At 43.6% G+C, this 23453-nt stretch overlaps 2 protein-coding genes, 2 long non-coding RNA genes and 2 other non-coding genes across 8 annotated transcripts; 3 read left to right on the forward strand and 3 right to left on the reverse strand.

The window, feature by feature from the left end:
- Positions 1 to 324: 324 nt before the first annotated feature.
- On the forward strand, positions 325 to 1778 carry LOC124998437. Its single transcript, XR_007111059.1, has 5 exons — positions 325 to 586; positions 688 to 742; positions 931 to 981; positions 1184 to 1230; positions 1404 to 1778. It is a non-coding gene; the product is annotated as an uncharacterized LOC124998437 (long non-coding RNA).
- Positions 1037 to 1110, forward strand: LOC124998529. Its single transcript, XR_007111069.1, has one exon. It is a non-coding gene; the product is annotated as a small nucleolar RNA SNORD49 (small nucleolar RNA).
- LOC124998528 lies at positions 1261 to 1330 on the forward strand. The gene has a single exon (XR_007111068.1). It is a non-coding gene; the product is annotated as a small nucleolar RNA R38 (small nucleolar RNA).
- Positions 1428 to 10953, reverse strand: LOC124998436 (fas-binding factor 1 homolog). 2 transcript variants are annotated; one of them, XM_047572846.1, is made up of 31 exons: positions 10603 to 10953; positions 10468 to 10495; positions 10214 to 10261; positions 10091 to 10136; positions 9942 to 10011; positions 9816 to 9866; positions 9594 to 9738; positions 9423 to 9503; positions 8867 to 9007; positions 8663 to 8789; positions 8416 to 8546; positions 8242 to 8335; positions 7757 to 8164; positions 7613 to 7669; positions 7462 to 7532; positions 7039 to 7215; positions 6912 to 6961; positions 6785 to 6832; positions 6574 to 6705; positions 6389 to 6489; positions 6101 to 6307; positions 5506 to 5613; positions 5269 to 5408; positions 5052 to 5170; positions 3817 to 3939; positions 3558 to 3734; positions 2852 to 3028; positions 2631 to 2768; positions 2447 to 2543; positions 2233 to 2366; positions 1428 to 1626 (listed from the first exon to the last, which is right to left on the reverse strand). In XM_047572846.1, exons 1-31 carry the CDS (start codon positions 10603 to 10605, stop codon positions 1543 to 1545), a joined length of 3513 nt encoding a protein of 1170 aa, XP_047428802.1. In that variant the 5' UTR covers positions 10606 to 10953; the 3' UTR covers positions 1428 to 1542. The 2 variants fall into 2 exon arrangements, with proteins under 2 accessions (XP_047428802.1, XP_047428801.1); XM_047572845.1 differs by having other exon boundaries at positions 7613 to 7672.
- Positions 10954 to 11693: 740 nt separating this feature from the next.
- LOC124997335 lies at positions 11694 to 16452 on the reverse strand. Its single transcript, XR_007110954.1, has 3 exons — positions 16149 to 16452; positions 14586 to 14667; positions 11694 to 12277 (listed from the first exon to the last, which is right to left on the reverse strand). It is a non-coding gene; the product is annotated as an uncharacterized LOC124997335 (long non-coding RNA).
- Positions 16453 to 16860: 408 nt separating this feature from the next.
- Positions 16861 to 22544, reverse strand: LOC124997319 (cytoglobin-1-like). 2 transcript variants are annotated; one of them, XM_047570932.1, is made up of 4 exons: positions 22410 to 22544; positions 22137 to 22305; positions 19221 to 19452; positions 16861 to 17509 (listed from the first exon to the last, which is right to left on the reverse strand). In XM_047570932.1, exons 2-4 carry the CDS (start codon positions 22277 to 22279, stop codon positions 17345 to 17347), a joined length of 540 nt encoding a protein of 179 aa, XP_047426888.1. In that variant the 5' UTR covers positions 22280 to 22305; positions 22410 to 22544; the 3' UTR covers positions 16861 to 17344. The 2 variants fall into 2 exon arrangements, with proteins under 2 accessions (XP_047426888.1, XP_047426887.1); XM_047570931.1 differs by having other exon boundaries at positions 22137 to 22279; positions 22410 to 22535.
- Positions 22545 to 23453: the final 909 nt, after the last annotated feature.

Consider the following 23453-nt stretch of genomic DNA (forward strand, 5'->3'; position numbering starts at 1 on the left):
CTGAACTCCTGAAACTTACGGAAAAATGAGCAAATTGTGTAGAATGCAATTGCTATTTTTTATCCATTGAAATGAATGAGGTGGTTAGCCTGCATGCTAACATTAAATTTGGCCGCTTATACTTTTGATATTCTGATCAGTACTCAGTAATTATTTTATTAATAGTTTATTAATTGTGGATGTTTTGTTACTAAAGTATGGAGTACGTTTACAGTACATTTGAAGGAAAAATAAAATGAAATAAAATAAAATACACAACACATCCGGTCACATGACTTATGAAGTTTACGAACGTATAAAAGCGCGATGACGCGAGAGTTCCGGTCTTCTTCGCCCGTCGTGTGCAGGAAGGAGCTCGGAAAAAAACTGCAGCATGCTTTTTCTAAAGATTGAGCCGTGTTTATGTATAAATATAATGTTTAATGAAGACGAACCGCCATGAACATTTTTACGAGTAATTAACGAGACTCGATGTGTGGCAGTATGGAGGCGGTCAGCAGGTTAGTTGAGCTAGTTAATCCTAGTTAGTTAGCTGTTAGCTCTCTTTTAGCCGGGCTAACACGTGTGAAGAGACCACGCTGGCCAGGTAATTCAGACTGCTCTAAAACATAAATTATACATTTTATCAACCGCCTATGTTAAATCTAATAATATGCAACTTATTTAATATATTTTATTCTCTTACAGGCAGCTCTGAATCATGTGTACTGACGCTCACCTTCATCTCAGGACCATTTTAAAGGTAAATCCGTAGTAAAGTTTTTCTCTACAGCTTTTATTTGTCTCTGCACTTAATATGATGAGTTTGTTATCCCTGTCTGAAAAAACATTGTGGAAACAATTTATACCTGACCTGCTGCAGGATGATGTGTGTAAAACCACGTGTTAGTTGATGAATTGTCATTAATGATCTGGTGGTTTTCTCTGCAGGTCTGTGGCTGGACTTGGCTCAATCAGCAGCAAGACACTAAATGGAAAAAGGTTTGTTCTAATGTCTATTTTTTTTGTTTTTTGCTGTGATTTGTGTTTCCAATCGTTCAGTGATGAAAACTGCTGCATAGGAAGTGCCGTCTGATGCGACAACTGACGATGGCAATAGCTGTTCTGAGAAATGCTCAAACCTTTTTCTTTTGACTCCTGTGATGTTGAGCTCTTAAATGACCCACATTTCTCTTCTATACAGATGTGACGGTGAAGAAAGACGATCATCATCTTCTATAGAGGAAACAGGTAAATTCTGCAAGACTGAATTAACTGAAGTCAAGCCGGTGATGATACAAGTTATCCCTGTCTGAACACTTGTGTGGAGTCATGGTAACCTGAGGCTTGACCAGAGAGATGACGCAGATATTATAAAGCTTTGGTGGTTAAAGAGTTTGATAACATTGTTTTATTTTTCACAGACGGAGTCGGAGGAGAAGCAGACGTCTGATACTGAACGCAGGATTTATTAATACAAAAAATAACAATGTTTCATAAAACGATGTATAAAATTCAAGTACTGAGCACCTGGAAACACCAACATGATCCAGCATGTGTCGGTCAATCAGTGGTGAAAGATGATCTGTAAGGTTTCTTCTTCAGATTCTCTAGAAAGATCTGTTCCTCCTGGAGAAATTCCCGGTCCTGTGGGCGAGAAACGCCAGACGAGATTTGAATCTGTGTGTAATCGTATGAGCTGTGTTGACTTCATTAAATCCACAAGTCCTGGAATTTATTGATGCCTGAATTTGAATTTTATTGAGTGTTTTGAATAAAAAGTTTATGAAAACCTGGAACTGTAATTGCATTATTTTGTTAAATAATTTCAGCTCTGGTGCCAATTAACCATAGTTGGTAGGAAAGATTGAATTTTAATTTAAGAATGAGTTCATAGCTCTTTTATTTTATACCCAATGACTTTGTTGAGGCCATGTTGGCAAATCTTCACTGTAGCTTAGTTGCACTCTTTAATATCAAAAGTCTGGGGCATGAGCCAAGTATGTGATGCTTAATTACATCTTGGACAGCTGATGATATTGTTTGTTTTGCTCTGATAAAAGTAGTTGCCAAGTCCAGGATGGATTTAAAGTACCTAAGACACTTGTAAAAGTTGTATCTACATAATGCATGAGGATATATTACAGAATAAAAGCCAGATGAAAGGTTCACAACATTAAAGCTGAAACCAGCTGGTGTGTCTCCATTTCTTCCCATTCCCTCTGGCTGAGTGTCTGCACCGTGACCGGTTACCTTTTCTGCTGTGTACTTCCACAGAGCCAGACTGGCCTGGAGCGCCATGGACCGATTGTTAGAAAGTGAAGGAGGAGGAGGGAGGAGGTTCAGGGTTGTAGTGAGCTCAGGTTCTGGCAACACTGAGACCGAATCTACACAGGAAATAAACCATCAACACATTAAATCGTTTTGCTTGTAATTTTTAATGACAGATTTGTTTTTTCAAGCTCACCAGGTAAAAGAGTTGGAATCACTGGAGGTAAAGGTGTAATGGACACGCTTGGTCTCATTTCTGTGTCCTTCTGCACAAGATTTAACTGCATCCGTTCCTATGACAACAGATGTTTAGATGCAGCCACGCGGTCACAGTCTGGAATAGTGTCACACAGTCACAGTGATGAGGCTGAGGCTCGTACCTTCAGGACTCGTTGCTCCTGCTGCCTCAGCTGCTCCGTCTGGGAATGAATGTTCCTCAGTCGAGCCTCGTGTTGAGCCTCCACACGCTTCGCCTCCAGCAGAGCTCGTTCCCCCTCCTCAAACTTGTCTGCAGCGAGCTGTGAAGTAAACAAAGCAGTAACGTCCGACACGACGCAGCGGACACTGGGTGCGTGCTGGCGTCAGTGTGGTGGGTAGTTACCTTGCTGAAGGCCTCCACCTCCTGGGCTCGTGTTTTGAGCCTGAGTGCTGTGCTGCTTAACTTCTCTTTCTCTCGGTCCAGCTCTTCTCTCAGTCGCTCCAGAGTCTCTCGCTCCTGTGACACGGACGTCTCCTTCTGCTTCAGCTCGGCCATGCGGAGCTTCATGTCTGCCTGATCCTACACGACGCAAAGTGTTTGTTTGAGGAGAACTAAACCACATTTATTAATTTATATCAGGAAACTATGTCCATACAAGAGCGTGTAATAAAATCATGTGTAACAGTAGCAGAGGAGTATGTGTAGTATAACAATGTGCGATAGCAACAAAGGGATATTTGCAGAACAATGGTGCAAATTTTAAATAATTAATGCCTGGTAGCAGGACTTGGTGCTCAGCTTTTGTCTGTGTCTCTATTTGTTGTTGCATGCTTGTTTTTCTATTTTTGTATGTTTTTGTTCAGTAACTGTATCATGTTAATTATTTTTTTCTATTTTTCATCTGCCAATGGGACTCGAGATGGAAATTAGCCGTATATAATCTCTTGTATTTATATTTCAATGTTCAATCAACCATCCAACAATCTATCAACTGACTAATGAATCAACCAACCAACTAATCAATCAATCAATCAATCAATCAATCAATCAATCAATCAATCAATCAATCAATCAATCAAAGAGCATCAGTAGGTGGGGTGGCGCTGACCTGAGCCAGGCTGAGGATGGATCCCTCCCTCTTCTCCAGGAGGCTGCTGACGTCCCGCTCTGATCTCTCCCGCCGCTGCTTCTCCTGGGTGTGGAACTGAGCCCACTCGGCCGCCAGCTTCCTCCTCTCATCCGCACAGAGCTGCATCACTGACTTCTGCTCCTCCAGGAGAGCGCTCTGATGGAGAGACGGAGGAGGAGGACGAGGGGAATCAGTCCAACGCTCGGCAAAGACGTGGATTTTTTCTCGTCAGTCTCACCTTTGCTCTTTCCAGCTCCTCTCTCTCCATGCTGAGCTGCAGAGTCTGGACTCGCCGCTCCTCCTCCAGGCCTCTCTGGGTCGACTCGGCTTTGGCCTGCTCTGCTGTCACCTTCCAGCGCTCCTGGAAAAAAATAAATAAATAAAATCCTTCACAGACGTTTCTACTGGATTTCTAATCAAGGATGTTTCTCTTAGTTTCTCTTAGTTTCTTCATGTGTTGCTCAAGTTGTGTCAAACTGTTGTGTGACTTCCTTTTAACAATGTTTATTTGCTCATTTACACATATCATTTGCATGTTTGGACTAAATCACAAATCACTTAATAAAAACTAAACTCTGCACGAGTCATTTTAAGTTCAAGGAGTTTAAAGTCTCTCTCAAAACGTTTTTCCTCTTATACACAGTTTTTGATTTACCCTTTAACATCTCTCATATCATCATCTCTTGTTCATTGTAATAAACAGATATTTAAAAAAGAAACTAAAACCTAATTTTAAGTGATAAATGTTGACTTGGCTGAATGTCGAGTGGTTGTTTTTTCTTTCTTTTCTTTCCACGGTTTAATAAACAGTTTCATCACTGAGCAAAAAATAACTATTCTAATAAAAAACAAACTAAATCAATACAGCAACATCCAAGTTAAGTCTCCTCTCCTTGTAATCTTAAATCATCTACAATCTACATCTACAATTTTGAAAATTGATATAGAACAACATAACTTCCGTTTATCACAGTTTGTTCTATAATTTCACAGAGAACTGAAACACATCAGTATTTCACATTTGTTCTTGTTTTACATATTTCAATAATAAAGAGCCTCTTAAATGACGTCTTCCCTCAGTTAATTTGAAAGGCTTTTATTCCTTTTAATGCGCCACACCGTGTTTTGTTTTTGAATTTTATTTTTATTTTTATTTTATTGAATGTTTATTTTAACTTTGTAACGTTATAGTTGTATCTGTAAATGTGTTGTAGATGATGTGATTGACTGTTTTGTTGTGTTTCCTTGGACCCCGTGAAGACGAGCTGCTAACTACAGTACCAGCTAAAGGGGATCCTCCATAAATAAATGAATAAATGAATAAATCAGTGTTTGGGAATCTCAGACTATCCTGTGCGGTATTTCTACTTTTCTCTGAAACACTGGAGCTGCATCAAGCGAACGCTTCAAAACAAACACAGCTTGTCTATAAACAGCCCGCGGCCTCGTCTCTTGGAGTTTTTCCATCCTCACTTTTTCGAGCTGCCTCTGCTGCTCGTTGAGCTGCGTGTCCATCCTGGAGATGATTTCCTTGAGGTAAGCTCTCTCCTCTGCCATGGCTCTCTGCTGCTGGGCCAGACGGTCCTGCATGGCTGAAACGTACATGTAGAGGGTGACCTCAGCGTACACAGATACCCGCGCTCTTTCACGTCTTGACCCGTGTGAAAGAATCGTGTGGGTGAACGCCTACTTCGAAGCTGCTCGTCTCTGTGCCGCGCCCCTTTCTCCAGGCCCTGAGCCGTGTGCTCGTGTGTGCTCTCCACCCGAGAAGAAAGCTCGCCAAGACGAGAGGAGAACTGCTCCATCTGCTCGATCATGCCTGCCAGAGACCTGGACCAAAACAGGAAGGAATCAGAAATCTGAGCTTAGATAGAAAAGGTTCTTGTCTAGATAAACAGGAAGTAAAAAGACATCAGGTAAGACCGACCTGGTCTGAGACGTCGCACTTGTAACAGCATCGATCTCCTCGTTCTTCAGCTTCTTCAGTCTCTGGACCTGATCCTCGTGGTCTTTCTTCATCTCCAAGATCGATTTTCTGGACAGCGAGGAAGGATTTATCTTAATATCTAGACTTTTTTGGACTGATAACCTGACTGAGGTACAGTACTGACAATTCTTTTGACATCAACAGTTTCTGAATTGAACTTTGACTGGTCTTTGGTCCAAGTTTTTTACAGGGATGATAAATATTTCTCATTTAATACAGTATAATTACTTTTACACTGTTTTACTTCTTTTTACTTAATTTAATTTTTAACTAACTTGTATTTTTGCATTGTTTTGGCCATTGAAACAGTATTATTGAGAAATGTTCTGGCTTTTTTGGTCATCTTTCTTAATCACGCTTCTATATAATAAAGCCATTGAATGTTTGTGTGCAGCCTTTTCAGTGAGAAGTTAAAATGACTGAATGTATTTTTTAAACTGCAGATTGAAAATCCCCGGCCCTTACGCCTCTGTCCTTGTGTCTCATGGTGTGTGAGGAAGGTTTAACCACTTTAAAAAGGCGTTTGCAGGTTCACCTCTGCAGGTCTCTGAGTCTCTCCACCTCTCGGTCTCTGTCCTGTTGGGCCTGGGCCAGTTTGCGCTGGTACTGCGCCTGCAGCTCTGAGCGCTCGTGCTCGGCGGACCGCGTCACCGTGGCCAGACGTTCCATCAGATCCTCACACTCTCGCTGCATTTGTGTTTCCCGCTGGGTGGATGAATCCTCGAGCAGCTTCACACGAGCCCTGGGAATCCACAGACAGCGTCAGTCGTGTAAAACACACCTTACACATGTATTTACAGAGCGAATGTGGGGAATAAGCTACTTGTGTGTGTTCTCCATGAGTTCCACTGTGTGTTTATGCTGCTGTTGGATGTTCTCCAGCACCATCTGGCTTTGGTCTCGCTCCAGCTGCAGCGTCTTCACCTGGATGATAACACATGGATGTTTGAGGCAGGAGCAGTTTGGGAGCGTGGAGCAGTGGGGACGGTTAATAATACAAACACACACCTGTCCCTCCAGCTGGATGATCCGTGCCTGTAAAGCCTGACAGTCTCCAGGTTGCTGTTGTTTGTCTGGAAGTCTCTGCATGACCCCGGCATCAGCACCACCTCCCAGACCCAGCAGCTGAGTCTGCATCAGCTGCAGGAGGAGAGAAGAATCAAGATCAAACTGAGGGATGAATCTGATCCGACTGATGAACCTGTGAGTAGATTCTCACCTGCTGTTGTAGCAGCAGCTGCTGCAGAAAGTCTGCTGGGAAAGTCGCCTGCTCAGAGGACGGAGGGAGTTTTAAATAAGTCATAGTATCTGTTTTATTTGTTCTCACTGAAGAGAAGCTTCATTACCTGCTGTTGAACAGCAGTGGACGTGTTCTGTATCTGGTTCTGCTGTGAAACTGCAGGAAATAAAACAAACACGAGTAACAAACTGAGCCGTAAAGAGCTCAGTCGACTTTGCCCTGACGTTACTTACGCCATGATGTGCCAGGCAGTACAGAGGGCAGAGAGCCGGCCGGCGGCTGCAGGGTTTCACCTGAAGCCTGACTGGACTCCTTCAGCGTCCTGGATCCATGACCGGACGGAGGGCGCTGAGGGTGGCTAATGCTGGCAGCGGGGGCTGGTGAGGGATCAGCAGGTTGAGCTGGAGGATCTGAAGGAGGAGGAAAACTAAGGGTTTGTGCAAAATCAGAGCGGAGAGGAGTTCCCAGGGAGGGTGTTAAGGTGGAGGGGAGACTACGCTGGGTGGTGGGTGTATGTGCATTAACTACACAAGGAGAAAGTAGTGGAGAGGAGAGTCTAGTGTGAGGACTCTGAGAGACTTGGAGTTTTAAATGGCTGTGGACAGACGGCTGTAAAACGTGAAGATGATTTCACTGCAGTGGATGGATGCGTTTACCTTGTTTGGGCATCTCCTCTCTGACGGGGGTGGAATGAGCAGCAGGACTGGGTCGACCCAGAAAAGTGTCACTATGCAAAACAAAAGCAAAATTTAATTTTTTTTTTAAAAAAAGTTGTGTCTTTTAATTTAATGGATTTCCACATCTTACCTAGTTTCCTTTAAAGACAGAAGAGTGTCTTCTTTTCCTCTCTGTGAAGCAGCTTGTCTACTGAAAACAAGACCAGGTGTTTATTCATTACTCAGAAACTCAGATTTTCTGTCAGTGTTTTGCTTCTATCGTTGTGAACAGGACCTGGTAACACTCGACTCCAGATCCACCTCTTCACCCAGGAACAAAGAGTCTTCCTGTTTGGAAGTTATTGCCTTCTTCCTGCTCAGCGCTCCAGCTAACCAATCATCATCCTCTTCCTCCTTTTTCTTCTGGATTTCTTTGCTTTGACTGGAGACATTATTATTGTTATTATTGGTCGATGCAGGAGCTTCTGCTGCTGTTTTAGTAACAGATGTGACGGAGTTCTTTCTCTCCAGCAGCGGAGAGGAGGGGAGCTTTGGAGACTTGACTTCTTTAGGATCATCATCCAGATAGTTGAGGTCGTCGTTTGCTTTGAGGCCGAGCCAGTCGGCCGAGCTGCGGTGTCGATTGGAGGTGGCTTTTGGTTTCTTTTCTGGGGTAGAGGCAGAAACGTCCTCTGTGGAAAATCTAATCGGAAGAAGGAAAAGTCTAAATGGTTCGGTTCAGAGTCGCTGCCTGCTGTAAAACACGGATGCTGCACTCACCTGACGGACTGTCTGCGGGACTGGCGGCCTTCAGGGGTAGAAACCAGCGTGGGCTGATAGGACCCAAACGTCAGGTCGTCTTCCAAAAGAGACTCTGACAAACAGGAGCGTTATCAGTATTTTTAAAACAGCACTTGCACACACACACACACACACACATTGCTCAATCATTACCTTTCCCAACTGAGGTCTTTTCATGTTGCCTCTTCTCTTCCGACTGAAGCTGGTTGTCCCTCACACCCGGCGAAGTGAAACTCTCCAGAATCTCATCGATTCTAGTGCGAGTTCTCTGAGGAGCATCACTCCTGAGAAGAACACGGAAAACTTAACAGATAGAGAAACAGTGCAAAGGCAAAACTATTTGGAAGAGAAATGGATGTAGGTTTGTTTTTAGCTGCGCCCCAAAGCCCAGCCCTGGTACCTTTCCTTAGCGGACCAAAGAGGAGTCCCCTTTTTCTTGGCACTGCTTCCATCACCGTCAAATCCCAGCGCATCCATCAGATCGTCCTTTTCATCGAACGTAAAGTCACTTTTCTTTGCTGCCTTCGCTGGTGAGCAAATAATAAACAGACGTCGAGCGTTTGACGATTAATTGTAGGAATAAGATGAAAAAGGAAAGTCTTACTTGTTTCAGTCTTTAGGGCGGGAGAGGCTGAAGGAGACGGTGCAGATTTCTCAGGTTTGGTCTGATTGGATTTAGATTCAGGCTTGGTTTCATCTGGGAGGAGGTCATCGAGGAGGTCGGCCAGGGGGTCGTCTAGATCGTCTAGAGAAGAGACTGAATTAAAGTTTTACACCTGGACAGTAACTTACAGCAGTGTCGTACTGGACTAGATTTATTGTGAAAACAGTGACTCAAAACATCAGCAGACAATGAATTCTGAATGTGTTGAGTCCTTTACTTGAGCTCTATATGTAAATGTGAATGCGAACAGCAACCTCAACAAATAATTCACATTTTCTTCTGCAATTCAAATACTGCAGATTTGTTTTTTCATATTGTGCACTTCTCAAATACTTTAAGTTTACTAATGTACCTTTAGTGTGAGGTGACTGACCAACACCTTCATCATCACCACTGCTGTCTTGAGTTAAAGCAGCAGTTTGTAAGTAAAGCTATGAGCCAACACGACTTTTATTAAACTATGTAAAGGTCACATGTGGCAGTGAGATTTCATCACCTGAGAACGTGAACTTCTTGTAGTTACGTGTCGTGGACGAAGGAGCAGAGTCCGGCCTCTTCCCTCCTGCGCTGGGCTCATCTGAGGGAAGATGAGGCAGATACAACCTTCTCAGACTGACGCTTTTAACTCAAAATTATTTATGTGAAAACACACTCTGCAGAGACGAACCTTCTCCCTCTGGTTTTACGCTACTTTCCAGCACAGTAGAGTCTTTCTTTGGTCCTTCACTAGGCGATGGCTTCGTTTGAGCAGGAGCTGATCCGAGGGTCTTTTTCTTCAACGAAAAAAGCTCGACTTCCATATCATCCAGGTCCTGAACAAAGACGGACGACAAAACAGCGGTCACGCTTAGCAAACGCAACACTTCGTACATTATGCGCAAGCGTCTACCTTCATGTCCTTCAGGATGTCGCTGGGATCGGCTGCTGAAACATCAGAGTTCTTGAACAGAAATAAAAACAATTATTAACAGACAATCAAATGTTAAAATGATGTAAATGTGAAGCCTTTAAATACCTCAGAGTCCACGCCGTCGCGCTTCAACTCCTCCGCCAGCAGACTGAAGATGTTATCAGTGGCAGATGAGCTGGAAAGGCAGAAAAATATGATAGAAAACAAGACGAGTAATGAGTTTGCAATGTTAATCACAAATTCTTCCAACTTACCGATTTAAATCTCTGCCCCGAGGTTCTTTCATTCTCACTGGTTGTTCTGGAGAGCAAAATAAAAGTTATAAGGTCATAAGAAAAACACTTCTTATGCTGGTTCTAATAAATCTGTTCACTCACTTTTGTCATCAAACAAGCTGTCGAGCAAATCGTCATCTTTGAAGGAACCTTGAGGAAACAACCAGAGGACACACAGTCATTGTGTAAACATGCTGTTTGTTAGCTTGTGTCTCCATCCTGATAAAGGACTGATTTTAGGCTATAAAACACACTATGACATATTTTAACAAAAGAATAATCCTGATTTAACTGGCAATGAATTAACATAGAAGTACAATGAGAAAGAAAGTAAAAATAACTCAGTATGAACTTACTTTTAGAGGTTTTAACCTTCTGTTTTGCCTGTAAATAAGTAATGAGCCGTGTTACTATTATTTAGGTAAATTTATTAGCTTACACGCATATTAATTCAGGTAAATCCTTTAAAAATCACTGAAATAAACACTCACCATCTTGAACCTCTGCAGACACCGTTAGCATTCAGCTAACTCCACTGTAGCATAGAGATCATGAGGGATACGTATCTAGCAGATTTAATTCATCTGGTTGTAAATAATAGCTAAGTAGCTAGCCTCATTTAGCATTTTAAAGTTTAACGGTTTCAAATGAACGGTTACAGGTCCAATGTTAACACCACACACGTTAGATACGCTAAACATGGAAGCGAGTTCAGTCTTACACCATAAACTTCATCATCTGAATTAAATACAGACAAACATGAGGCAGAAAATAAACACGAGTTTGTGGGTTTGAGGAGATTCGCTGCAGCTGTAGCCTAGCAACAACCGGCCGCACGCTTCCTGTTTACTGTTCGAGGTGCATTCTGGGTAGAGTAGTTTTAACGCTCTCTCCGTGAGCGAAAATTACTACAAAACAGTTTGAATTTGTGATTAAAATGGCTGATATTTGAATGTCGGCTGATATTTTTATCTGCTTCCTCAGGATATATTTAGCTGAATTTAGTGCTCTTTGTTTACCGCCAGGGGGCGTCAGAGCTCAGAGAATCAGTCAGGACAAATTAATTATTGATCTTAGGATGCGCTGCAAATCTGTACGTCCAGCTTTGATGTTGCAATATTAATCAGCTCAGTTTTCATGCAGCAGCATCACAACAGAGCTTTTCAAGGTCGGGATTCGGTCATAATTTTTCTTCTGCCATTCATCTTTGTTTTTGAAGCTAGATTTGCTCTATAATCACAGGGAAATAGGAGACGACCTCAGGCTAAACATCTGGCTGCAGAAGAATTGTTTCCTCTGTGCACAATCAGAGCGACCAGTCTGTTGCATTTAACTCTGCAGTTTTCTCACCAGATTAAAGGACACACATTTGTGTTAATTCTCATAAGGTCATAAAGTTTAATGTCAATTTCAGGAGACCGAAATAATTTGTAGAACACACTGTGTGATCAGTTTGAGGCTCTGGGGTTCTACAAAGTATCTGGAGATGATTTTTGTTCTTATAAACACTATTTCTACTTTGTAGAAAATGTAAATGAATGTTGCAATGACCTTGTGTTTGTTGGAGAGGAAGATAAATATAGCCGGAGAATAAAACACTTTAATTCTTCATGCATATGAGAAAACAACAAAACAAAACAGACAATCAGTTGCACATAGTTGGCTTTCATTGGTTTAATCAATCACTGGACTTCATCTGTGAGTACGACAAAAAGCTTTAAGGTTCACAGGATGGCCCTACACGCTACAAACAGTCCAACGCATGACTTCGTCCTGCATGTGCGGAGACAACAGGCCACTTCTGAAATGCTATGCTTCCTCCAGCCAAAGCTTACCCTCTCCTCGCCCATACATTAGAAACACAAATTCAATTAATCAAAGAAAGAAAAAAGAACTGAGGCTTTTTAATTAGTATTTTTACATGGAGGCACATTTCTGTCACGTTAAACCCTCTTTTCACACTGTGCTGAAGCATTTCTGAGGAATGTTGTCGATTCGGCGTTTGTCAGGTTTCCTCTTCCTCTGAGCTGAAATGTGATGAGAGCTGCTGCTTCGTGGCCCAGTGATGAGAGCTGGACGCACAAAGGGACGCCACAATCAAGACAGGCCTCCTTGTTGTTGTTTGTTGCCTTTTTCTCAAACTCCTAGCGGGAGTCTCGGCGTGAGCTGTCAACAGCAGATGAGTCAGGATCAGATCAATGAAAGACGAGAACAAAAGATTCCACAGGGTCTCTCTAGTAGTAGACCAGGAAATAAATCAGAAGCCCCTGTGTGTGTGTGTGTGTGTGTGTGTGTGTGTGTGTGTGTGTGTGTGTGTGTGGGGAGGGCATGAAGGATGTTAGAAAATAAATCAACTCGGCCTGACTCAGCACAGCACGTAAAATGATTCAGATAACAAGATCCAACCAGGATGCTGTAGTTTTTATGTAGGTCATATTTACTGGAAGGTTTGCAGCGGTCACTTCTTTTTTTTTTTTTTCATTTCTGCTGCACTAAGGTGGTGTATTTATGATAACCCTTTCAAAGAGGCTTGTTGTTCTGCCTCTGAATCATTTAGCAGTGAAAACCTAGAAGCCAAATGTGGGGCAGGCATCTCGGCTCTTTAGGCGCCTTTGTGAGGTTTGTGAAGCTGCTCTGCAAAAAAGGAATTTCAAGAAAGCATATAATCTTAGTACAAGATGATTTGATTGAATATAAGAATGTTTTGCTTCTTTCTAGTGATGCTGTTTTTGCAGTGTGTGAGGCATCAAATGCAAAACATTAAAACAGACTTTGAACCTCGGTTTTAAATGTCTGGAAGGTCGTGTGCATGCAGGAGTGTTTTATTTCCTCGTTCAGTGGGAAGCTGTCAGGCGTGTTTCCTTCCTCTGCTGTGATGAATTTGCTCATTGATCTGCTGGGCCGTGTCCTTCCGCAGTCCAGTGGTTTTTAAAGATGTTTTTGTGAAGCGTGCATGAAAGTGCCAAAAAAGATTAAAAAAAAAAGAAAAGAAAGAGTTGCGATTACGATATTTGGAGGTAATGATTAACTGTGTGGCACAGATGCAGACAGAGATAATCATTAAATAAGAGAGATTTAAAGAGATAAGATAAACTGTGCACTTGAGGCGTTTCATCTATATTTTGCAATCTGAGCTGACATTTTAAGGGCAGGTCAGAGGCTGGAACGGGACGTAAATACCGGAAAAAACTGTGTAATAAACAGTTGAAGCTTATCACCGAGCAAACTCTAAAATCATAAATACATATTTCTTGGTGTAAACAGCTAAGATTCAGAAATACGTGTCCAGAAAATATCACCGCTGACACGGCGCGAGATAACACATCTAAGGCCTGAGCAGGTTTTTGACTTCACATCGAGACCTTTCACGTCTGCAGCCGATGCATTTATAATAAGCCCTGCAAAGAGATGATGGATTGTTGCTCTGCCTCTGAATCATTTAGCGTTAGCGGTGAGGACCTAGAAGCCGAATGTGGGGCAGGCATCTTGGCTCTTTATGCATCTGTGCCTCCGTAACATGCTCCACTGCTCCACTTTCTGCCCTCGTCTGGAGCCCCTTCTCTAAAATATACAATATGAAGAATAGTAGCGTTTAAAGGTCTGGATTTTGAATGATTCATGGATATTTGCAGTGTTTCATCATGGAGTCCCCTGCTTAGCCCGTTAGCAGCTGTGAGTTGTTTAGTTTTGTTGCTCTGGGGGAAACTGGTGCAGAATGAAGTGCTAACCAGAGGATTCAGTTCACAGATCAACACAGAGTCCTAAACAATGACATTTATGTTTTATGACCCCATTTACATCCGGTCAGAGCGTATGCTGAAAGTAACGGCATGTTCAGACTGTAAAAAAACAAATCACACATCTTTCTTTCTCTTTCATTTCAGTTGCAGCTTTTCATAACAAGTGCATGCCAGGATGCTTGCTTGCACAAGAAGACTTGCACTCTGAAAGACTAAATAGTTGCGGTTTTTAACACAAGTGGATGTGGACTAACACTGAGTTCCCTTCACAGATCTGAAGTTCAGATGAACTCTTTGTGTTTTTCTTTCCTGGTCGTGAAGCAGAAGAAAAAGAATCTGTATTTCTGTTGCAACTTCACCTGCTACAAAGATGCATGAAGGAGGAAAAGAAGAAGCTGTGGAGAGGTCAAGACTCCACGTCAGCATAAGGGCTGCTGGAGTCTTGACCTCTCTGCAGGTTGTGCAGCGTCGCATCAGTTTGGGATTGCAGAAAGGTTAATGCTGCAAATTGAGAATGATGAGTCTGGAAAGCGAGGTTGTTTACCAGGAAAAGAGACTCTAGAGGACCGCACAATAGGCTCCATCGAAGCATCTATAAATGTCAAGAGGATTGGATCTTAACCAGTAAAAAGCTGTAAAAGCCACCTGCAAGATGTTATGGTGTCCCTTGAACGCCCCGGTGACCCTGCAACACAATGTCCTCATTGTGACTGATTAGTTTGTTTTTTCCTCACCGGTCGCTGCTGTCATTTTTGGTTTTCTGTCGTTCCGTTGCTCTTCATGTATGGCACGTCTCTCTCTGCGTCCACTCTCTGCCTGTGATGGTTGACACCGAACACAACACACAAGTAAAAAGATAAACCTTGATCATTAAACACTCGTAGTAAATAATTCACTGGGGAGGGGGAGGAGATGGTGGACACCTGGAAGATCCCTCGGGGTGCAACTGAACAACAGAGGCCTTCTGCTGGAAAAAGACAGAGCAGGCTGTTCTCTCTGAGGAGGCTCTCGCTCTTTCAGGTGTGCACTAGGTTCCTGGAGATGCTCGTGTTTGCTGTAGGGTGCTGGGGAGCTGGTGTTGGGACTCGTGGATCCACCAAACTCCTGGGGATGGAGCTGAATGGAGGAGAGGATGAGAGGGAAGCTTAAAGCCATCTCTCATCCTCTCTACGGTGAGATTATGGAGCTCATGAGCTCATTCAGCCTCGGACCCAAACATCCACAAGCCTCAAAGCTCTTAGGGGGCTCTTTCTATGCAGCAACCATCAGGCTGCACAACACCACACCAGGCAGCACCTCCAGCCTCAAATGACGAATTTAGTGACCGTGAAGTTAGTGTAGTCTCGTGTCCAGTCTGTGTCGTGAGCTCCTTTTAACTGAACGTTTCTGAGAAGTTTGGAGAAATTCTAGGCTGTTCCTGTTCCTCAGGAAGGAACCACCGCCCGGCTCAGCTTTCTTTTTATCCGTCCGCAACTTATGTGTGTTAATCCTGTGGAAGGTAACGGTCGTCTTAAATCTCATCCGTTTGCTCTCAATCTGTCTGACTGTGGATTATTTGTGGACTCTCAAACTATTTAGAGTTGTTTTTGAAACATTTTCCAGCCTGACGAGCAACAACAACTCATTTTCTGGGCTCCTCACAAAGCTCCTTTGTCTGTTGCATTCATACACTTCAACAAACTATGTGAGTGATATTTACACTAAACCAGGAGTCTCATCACATTGATTGAAACAGTTTTGAACAGATTTGGCCTCGAAATCAACTCGTAATCTTAGAGGTGCACCTCTCTGATATTTAATATTGTGTCATTTTCCCAAATCAGCAAGTGCAGTGAATTAAATGCAGAAATGCAGAAATAAACTTCCGTTTTCTTTGTTTTTCTTCAGTATCTAATTTCCATCCTGTTATTATTGTCTTAAAGCTGAAAGAATGTCTGCATTGTGTGAGCGAGGAGTTGCAGCCACATGGCTTTGTTTGCTATCGCTGTGTCAGTGGGTAAGCGGGGCGGGGGGGAAGGGGGGGTCAATTAGTAGCTGTGAACTCGAGAGCTTTGATGCTCCATTCACATCCTCATTTTTTAAAAAAAAAAAAAACGAAAGGAAAAGCTGGAATACACTGTTGTTCTGTAGCCTGTAACTTAATCCACCCTGAAATAACCACAGGAGTGATATTGAGCCAGTGATGCTCATAACTTTCTTTCTCTCACACAAATGTTGAATTCCTGAGTGGATTCAGCTTCAGGACGAGTCTAATGTCCAAACTCAAGCTGTTGATCTCGGTAAAGGTAAGTACTCACGGTCTGATTTTGTTGGAGAACTTCTGGCGCAGGATGAGAGCGATGGTGGTGAGGACCATCATAGTCGTGCACATGGTTCCTCCCCCCCGTGGATCTCCGGCCCTGGGACGTCTCGCTGTTCTCACAGCACCGACACTTCTTCCCCCATTGAAAGGCTCGGCTGGTGTAAGGCTGTTCTGTGTTCTGTGCCGTAACCGTCTGACTATTCCTGCCTTTCCTGCCTTGGCTGTCGCTCACAACTGGCGGAGATTAGCTCGGAGGATTAGCCGGGATGAAGGAGAAGGGGGGGTTAGATCTCGCTGGCAGGACTAGGAGGTAAACAGAGCATGCTGTGTGTTGCTATTCTGAAATCAGCCCACCTCTTCTACACTCTGCGTTTCGAGCATTTTGTTCGCTGGTCTCAGGCAACGTCACAAAAATGTATTAATTCACTCTTTTACGAAAGGTTTTCTGGATTTTGTCTAAATATACCAAAGCCGTGCAGGTCAGATGCAGTGTTCCTCCAATATATAATGAAAAGAGAGAGATAGTGGGATAAATGGGGGTATAAATAGGGACTGTCAGCAGCTAAACCACTTATACTTAGCACTGCTGACTCAAGCGGGGAATGAGGGGAGCAGTAGGCCAAGGAGGAACCAAAGGTGTCATTTAGTTGACATGAGTAGAAGTGCAGGAGATTAGAGCGAAGGTAAACAGAGCAAACGCCGCGGTAAACATTTTAAAATTTTATTTCAAAAGATACTCAAGTACATATACAAATATGAGTGGAAAAAATGTACAATCATCACATTTTAAACGTCAGAAAATAAACCCCTCGGTATTCATAAGGTCTGGTTAAATAAACACACGTGGAAAACGACTGACAAGAGGAAACGTCTGAAATGCGTCGTAATGATCGGAAAGAATGCCGTTTACATCATTACACTTTCTACATTTACACATTCAGCAGAAGGCACATCCGAGTCCAATGTGACCTCTCGTCCACTGCTGGGTTTGTATTTCCTTCCCCCTTTTCCAAAGAGTACAACACAAGGAGCTTTAATTTTCTCTCCACCTCCCGTAGCTCGTGATTTTCTTAGAGCTCACCAAAATCGTTTCCCAGATCACGGTCAGTTGATTTCCATCTCAGGAGTCTGTGAGCCCCCGAGATTAGAACGATCCCTCCCGTGCGCCTGGTCCAAGTCGGGAAAAAGGCTTCAGCCGGTTGAGGCCGGGACCTTCGTCCAGCCCACTTCCTCGTAGACGGCTGAGATGCCGCAGTAGACCGTGGCCAAGACTTTGGTCCACGCTGCGCCCACCTCCGGCGTTACGACCTGTGGAAACTCTTCCCCCAGGACCTCCAGAATCACGCCACTCACAATCTGAACGAGACACAAACAAATGCACCTCGTTAGTCTGCTTTATGCTAAGCTAAAGATACCCAACAACGCTAAAGAAAGGCAACTGGACTTTTAGAGTTCAGTTCTTAAGTCCTAAAAGATTTTGGACTTGAAACTCACATGACTTGAGTCTGTTAACTGCCTTCTTAGCATTTTTGGCTAAACTGTGACGTGGGTGAGTGAGAGCCTTCACAGACCTGAGCTAACAACAGTTATGGAATCAAAAGATCACATGACAATTAGGGATTTGTACCGATATTTGGTGCGATGATGGCGCCGGTGCTGACGTGAACGGTAGGAACCGGACTAAAGAGCAACGCAGATTTAGGTGCTAAGGAGTTTTTAATTACTGTCCCCTTAGTTGTGCAGGTGCAGCTTGTGACGTCCGGTGGAAATCTGGGATAAGGCAAAAATCTGGGACTTCACCTCAAAAGATGCAGACTTGGCAACGTGCAACAAAGGAGGTAACACCTGGAACATGACTAAACATCTGAACACGCATAGCATTTTATTAAAAGGTCTCCATCGCAGTAATCTATCTGGCTGCAGTTACGCCAGTCAACCTGATTTTACATGTTTTTTCTCAGGCCTTTATTCCAGATGTGGGTGCATGTTTCTGTGAGATTGATGTGTCATAGATATATGACATCATTTGTTTAGGTGAATCTTGTATCCAGTCAAAAATGTCATTCAAATCCGACCCCCATGGAACCTTTACATCAGTGATTTCTTAGTTGTATTTACATTATTTAAATTAATATTCTCTCCTTGCCCGTCACAAAATGCCTCAAAAAATAAAAAGGCAACATTTTTGGACAAAGTTTGTATGTTTTCCATTCTTAAAGCACCGGTTTGGGCACCGTTTAAGCACAGGCTCTGTTTCCAAAGTACCAGTATCGGATAAAACCTTAACGATGCCCTAATGCCAGACCCTGTTTCTAAGCTTCGAGCTATGAATTTGTTACTGATGCACTGAGGTGTGGACCAGTCAGCGTCCTGTTAAATACCACTGGCTGCTGTGGACGTCATTTAGGCATCATCACCATCTCAAACACAAGTGTGTACATTCTCAGAGTTGCAGCAACACGTCCTCCACTTGTCCCACAAAAGCTGCAAGGAAACATCAGGTCAACCCAGACCTGGTGACGACATGGCTCCCGGTATTTTCTCCAGCTCCGTTCACGCACTAGCAATATTTTCATGCTCTGCTTGGGATTGGGAAATATACAAGGGGGTTACCACGGCGACCAGACTCTAGCAGCACCCAATTGTCAGTTGCAAAGAGCTGGATGACGAGCAGTTCGTCTTTCACGAAGACAGAGCTTAAGAGGGACTTAGGTAACTTTGCTCATGGTGATGGAAAGAACTGTCAGACCGGACAAACTCGTGGTTCATGCAAATCACCTTCAGCGAAACAAAAGCACAGATGTGGTCACATCTTCACGTCGGGTGTGTAGGGTGTGTCTGGTACTGGTGTGTGAATGAATGAGTAGATTTGTCTTTGTGACAGTAGAAAAATCGAAGCGTGCACTTCTGAAACCAGAATGTTTTGCCTGCTTCTTGTGTTTTTTGGATTAGCTGGACTTTGTACCCCTTCTACCAGTGACTGTTGCAAGAATTGTAAGTAGATTATGTGGGATGTTCAGCGGCGTGTGTGCAGACGGAGGCAGGTGGAAATAAACTCCTCCTTTACCTTGAAGTACACAGGCTCCACCTTGTGCCGCAGGGCGTGGGCCTTGCCCAGGAGCTCCAGCAGCGACGCCACCTTCTCGGCGTTGTCGAGGCTCCCCACCAGCGTGTTGAGGGCATTCATGACCCTGCGCGCATGCTTCCTCAGCTGGGAGTTTTGCTCCAGCAGCTCGGGGTCTTGGATGTCCTTGAACTGGCTGAAGTACTGCTTGGCGGAGGGGAAGTTCACAAACAGCCTGCGAAAGGAGGAGGAGCATTAAGGAGTTAAATGAGAAGCTGGCGAAGCCACGCTCCTCGTCCTGCACCGGCTCGATCCTGCAAACCCCTCGGCCATTTTTCAACTTGGCAAGATACCCTGAGTAAACAGTGGCGCTCACATGACAGTGCTGCATGTTTTCCCTCTGAATGTTTGCTTTAAGCTGTTACTGAGTGGCGTGGATTCCTTCTGACACACTCAAATTTACAAAGCGAATGTGCAGAGAAATCTTCGTGTAAAGCTAATGGAGGTACTTGATACACTTTAAGTTATGCTAAATATATAATAAAAAGCAGCAGGTGAAAATAAATGTGTATTTTATTTAGCAAATTAACAGTGGCAGCACCAAATTCTGCACAAGTGTATCCATTATAGTATGATACATCTATATATCGTATAATTATTTAATAAAAATGTATTTATATATAATGCTTTTTGCTGTAGGTGTATATTTATACAGGTGCATGTGTGTTTCTGTGTGTGCTGCACTAGTCTGTGCTCTCTCTGTACGACATAAACCTGATCTATTATTTACACTATCATATACTATTACTGTAAATGGTCAAAGCTAATTTCCTATTGTTGGGTCATATTTGCACTCGCTGCTGTTTACACTTCTAATTTAATCTAGTGGAGGTTTGATATCCTTCTCCAATCGGCACTCCTTGTAAATAAAGTATTGCAGCGTGATAGTTGGGCTTTTAATGAAGCATTAATATTTTAGCGTCTTTATTTGACTCTTGAAACGTGGATCACATCCTGTACGAGGAATCTGGAGTCACGTATCGCTGCAAACCTCTCAACCTCTTAACCTCTCAAACCTACCTCTGACCTAACTGGCTCGTTCTCAGGTGTCCGACCGGGCTCTGCGCTGTAGCTGCAGTCATGACTCAAAAAAACGAGCCAGCGGTTCTGCACAGTTTCTAACAAAAGCTGAAATGTGGTAATTAGTCAGGGTGAAAAGGAAAACTGGATGTCACTGCTTCCTGAGCGACACTAAGCACGCCTCAAGGCTTTCTGTTTAATTCCCCTCCTTTTCCTTCTAGTTTTCTGACATCCCTTTACTCGTCCTGACCCCTGTTCTGCTCTCGCTGAGAACAAACAGTCAGGTCAGGGGATGTCTTCTCAGATTTATTCCTGCTTGCCCCTCAGAGGTATCTTGGCGAATTAGCAAAGAGGAACCTAAACACTCGCCCCCTCCCAAAGTCTGGGAAGAGGGCCAATGCATCTGGTTTCTAGCTATCAAATCAAGATGTCCCATCTCCTCCTGTCTCTGCAACAACTAACAACAAAAAGAAGCAAATATTTTTCTGATAGATGTGAAACATGTGGCTAATCTAAACGCTCGTAGAGGGGCGGGATGGCGGCGCGTTACATTTGCGGCTCTTGGTGGAAGGCTTCTGCAGATATTCCCGGATCCTCTGCAAACTAATGAGGAGCCATGGTGTTTAATCTTTCTGTCTTATAATTGCATGACCTATGGTTGCATATAAATAGCCTCATTAGTGTTTTAAATGGTCATTGGTCTCTTAATCCTCCCTTATCTCCGTTTGATATTAACTGAAGCTGAATTGAGGGAAAGTTTCTCATTTCAGAGAACCGAGCGTCACGATTTGCGACTCTGGATGTTATCTGTTGCCCTAAAGATAGTTAGCTTGAAGGATTAGAGGTTCACCAAAAGGAGAATTTTTCAAGGTTACATTTAAAGATTACCCCCATTTCTCAAATTCCTAAAGATCGTAGGGTCGCGTGATGGAATGTGAGAGGAAACGTGTTTGTGAGATTCGAGAGCTGCACCTTAAGGTTGAACAATCTGTGGAAAAGCACACCACACAGCGCTACCCTCCCTCTCAACTTTCACCTCCTGCAATCAGAAAAGATTAAGAAGACAGGCTGTGTCATGTGGGGAAACCTGCCACGCTTGAAAAACATTCAAAGCCTCCATGTCCAAGTCGCTGCAGATGGATGATTTCTGCAACAGTTTCGCATTCTCGAGTTTGATGCACAGCAATCTCCCAACAGGTCCGCAAGGTCACAAGAGTCTTTCTAACACCTAAAGGTGCAGCCTGGCAGAGAAGCATCGTCTCATCCTGTGTTCAGAGCTCAGAGAGGCGTTTTAAAGGTCTCGCTGCCTGTGAAGGAGTCATGCTGCTGTAGGATGCCCGGCCCTCCACACAGGCATTCAAAACATGACCCGCGCCGAGGGAGGGAGCCCTCTGAGAGCCAAAGATATCTGACTGATGGATTATAATGTTTATCCTCTGCCTCCACAATTTGATAAACAGGATTAAGGAAAATAGAGGTGAGAATATCTTCCATAGAAATATGAGTGACTGCGTTCCTCTGGGCTGACTGAGAACTTGTGAGGTCATGGAAGCAACAGTGAGAGGAGGAAGTCTCCGCAGCATGGACTTAATTTAGACAAATATCTCGGTGGGTTATTGGCAAAAATAAGAGGATGTGGTGTCTCTGTAGGTGCAAGAAGCAAATTTGACCTTAAAAGTTGCAGAGATGAGGAGAAAGTTCCTAAAAACTCCCCCAAAAAAGAAGGAACAGAGATTTAAATGCAAAGCATGTCATGTTAGAGTGTTTCTGGTTTAAATTTAAATTTAAATGAATGTCTTCTTTACGCCTTACATGTTCCAAACATAATAAAAAGAATACCTGATCAGTATGGCGACCCCGACGTGGTCACAGTTCTCGTAGACTTTAGCCCAGGAGTCCTGGATCATCAGTCTCTCTTTGTCAGTCAGCGGGCTCGGTCTCTCCAGGTGGTCCACCTCTCCCTCTCCCTGCATCCTCTCCATCTGGAAACACAGTGTGTTGCGACGAGCTGAGCACATGCAGAAGGCAGGGCTGATGAGAACACCCCCTCCGTTTTCTTTTCTTTTCTTTTTTTACAAAAAAAAAACATAAATAAATGAACACAGTTTCTACCTTTTCTCCCGTTCGCGTCTCTTTTTCCTTGGTGACGGAGGAGGAATTTCTCCGTTTCCCACCTTTCCCCAGAGTGAGACTCTGAACGTGTGCTGAGCGTGAGTGTGAGTGAAAAACAGGCGGAAAAAAAATAAAAGACAAGAACCACACGCAGGGAATGAGGAGGAGCCTCTGTACTCCCTCGTTTACACTCTCCCTTCCCTCCCTTTTTCTCCCTCTGCCCACCTCACCTTTGTAGGTGACAAAAACACCACGAGGCTGGAGGCAAATCCTGAGCAGGAGAACGAGCAGGCGTCATGCATAGAGCATAGATGCAGTGTGTGTTTCGGGTTTAAGGTGAGGTACAGGTGTGCCCTCTGACTTCTCTATGTCCTGCAGACTTGCCCTTGCAGAAGAAAAAAGTTCCACTCCTCACTGCAGCAAAAATATAACATAAATATTATACTTGTGCATTTATTTATTTATGGGAATTCACTGTGACCTAAATGTTCAGATGTTGGTGGGTTTCCTCTCATGAGAACTACTTGCTTCCGGTCCTTCCACGACATTTCTACTGGGTTAATGTCGGGACTTTCACTCTTCTTTCAGCTGTGGAAGGCGTATCTCACATCCAGCCAACACTTAACCGTGTTATTTTTCCAGTTTCGTAACAGGTCGAACAGCAGCCATTAACCTGGAATCTCAAACATGGAAGCAGTGATGCTATAACAAAAGCGGGTGTGATTCACACTCTTTCACCGGGGGAAGCACCAGTCTAGGCTCATCATTGTCTGTCTCCGATGCAGAACGCTGCTGCTGATGATGATGAAGAATGCTTTGTTTAGCTGTTGCTGTTGACCAGGGGGTCACAGCCACATGTGGCTTTAGAAAATAAAATAACTAAGTAAAGTCTTGGCCGTCTCCTTCCCCCGAGTTTTAGCCCTTTGATCCTGTTATCTTTTGCTGTTGTCACCTATGAGTGTCGTGGTCTTTTATATTTCAGTTGAGATCTTTTTTCCATTTACATATATACTCATATCCCATCCTTTGTTTACAGCAACATCA

The sequence above is a fragment of the Mugil cephalus genome, chromosome 20 (assembly GCF_022458985.1).
Source record: "Mugil cephalus isolate CIBA_MC_2020 chromosome 20, CIBA_Mcephalus_1.1, whole genome shotgun sequence".
Taxonomy (NCBI): domain Eukaryota; kingdom Metazoa; phylum Chordata; class Actinopteri; order Mugiliformes; family Mugilidae; genus Mugil; species Mugil cephalus.

Bases quoted from the DNA above. Each gene is read 5' to 3' on its own strand.
- LOC124997319 (XM_047570932.1), bottom strand. From the start codon at position 22,279: ATGGAGAGGATGCAGGGAGAGGGAGAGGTGGACCACCTGGAGAGACCG. The intron at 19,453-22,136 runs GTATTCTTTTTA...CTCCTTTCGCAG, and splicing joins GGGGTCGCCATACTGATCAG to GCTGTTTGTGAACTTCCCCT. The intron at 17,510-19,220 runs GTAAAGGAGGAG...TGTCTCGTTCAG, and splicing joins TGGAGCCTGTGTACTTCAAG to ATTGTGAGTGGCGTGATTCT.
- LOC124998436 (XM_047572845.1), bottom strand. The intron at 7,216-7,461 runs GTAAACGCATCC...CTCCTCCTTCAG, and splicing joins AGAGGAGATGCCCAAACAAG to ATCCTCCAGCTCAACCTGCT. The intron at 3,029-3,557 runs GTCAGCGCCACC...TGCGTCGTGTAG, and splicing joins CCATCCTCAGCCTGGCTCAG to GATCAGGCAGACATGAAGCT.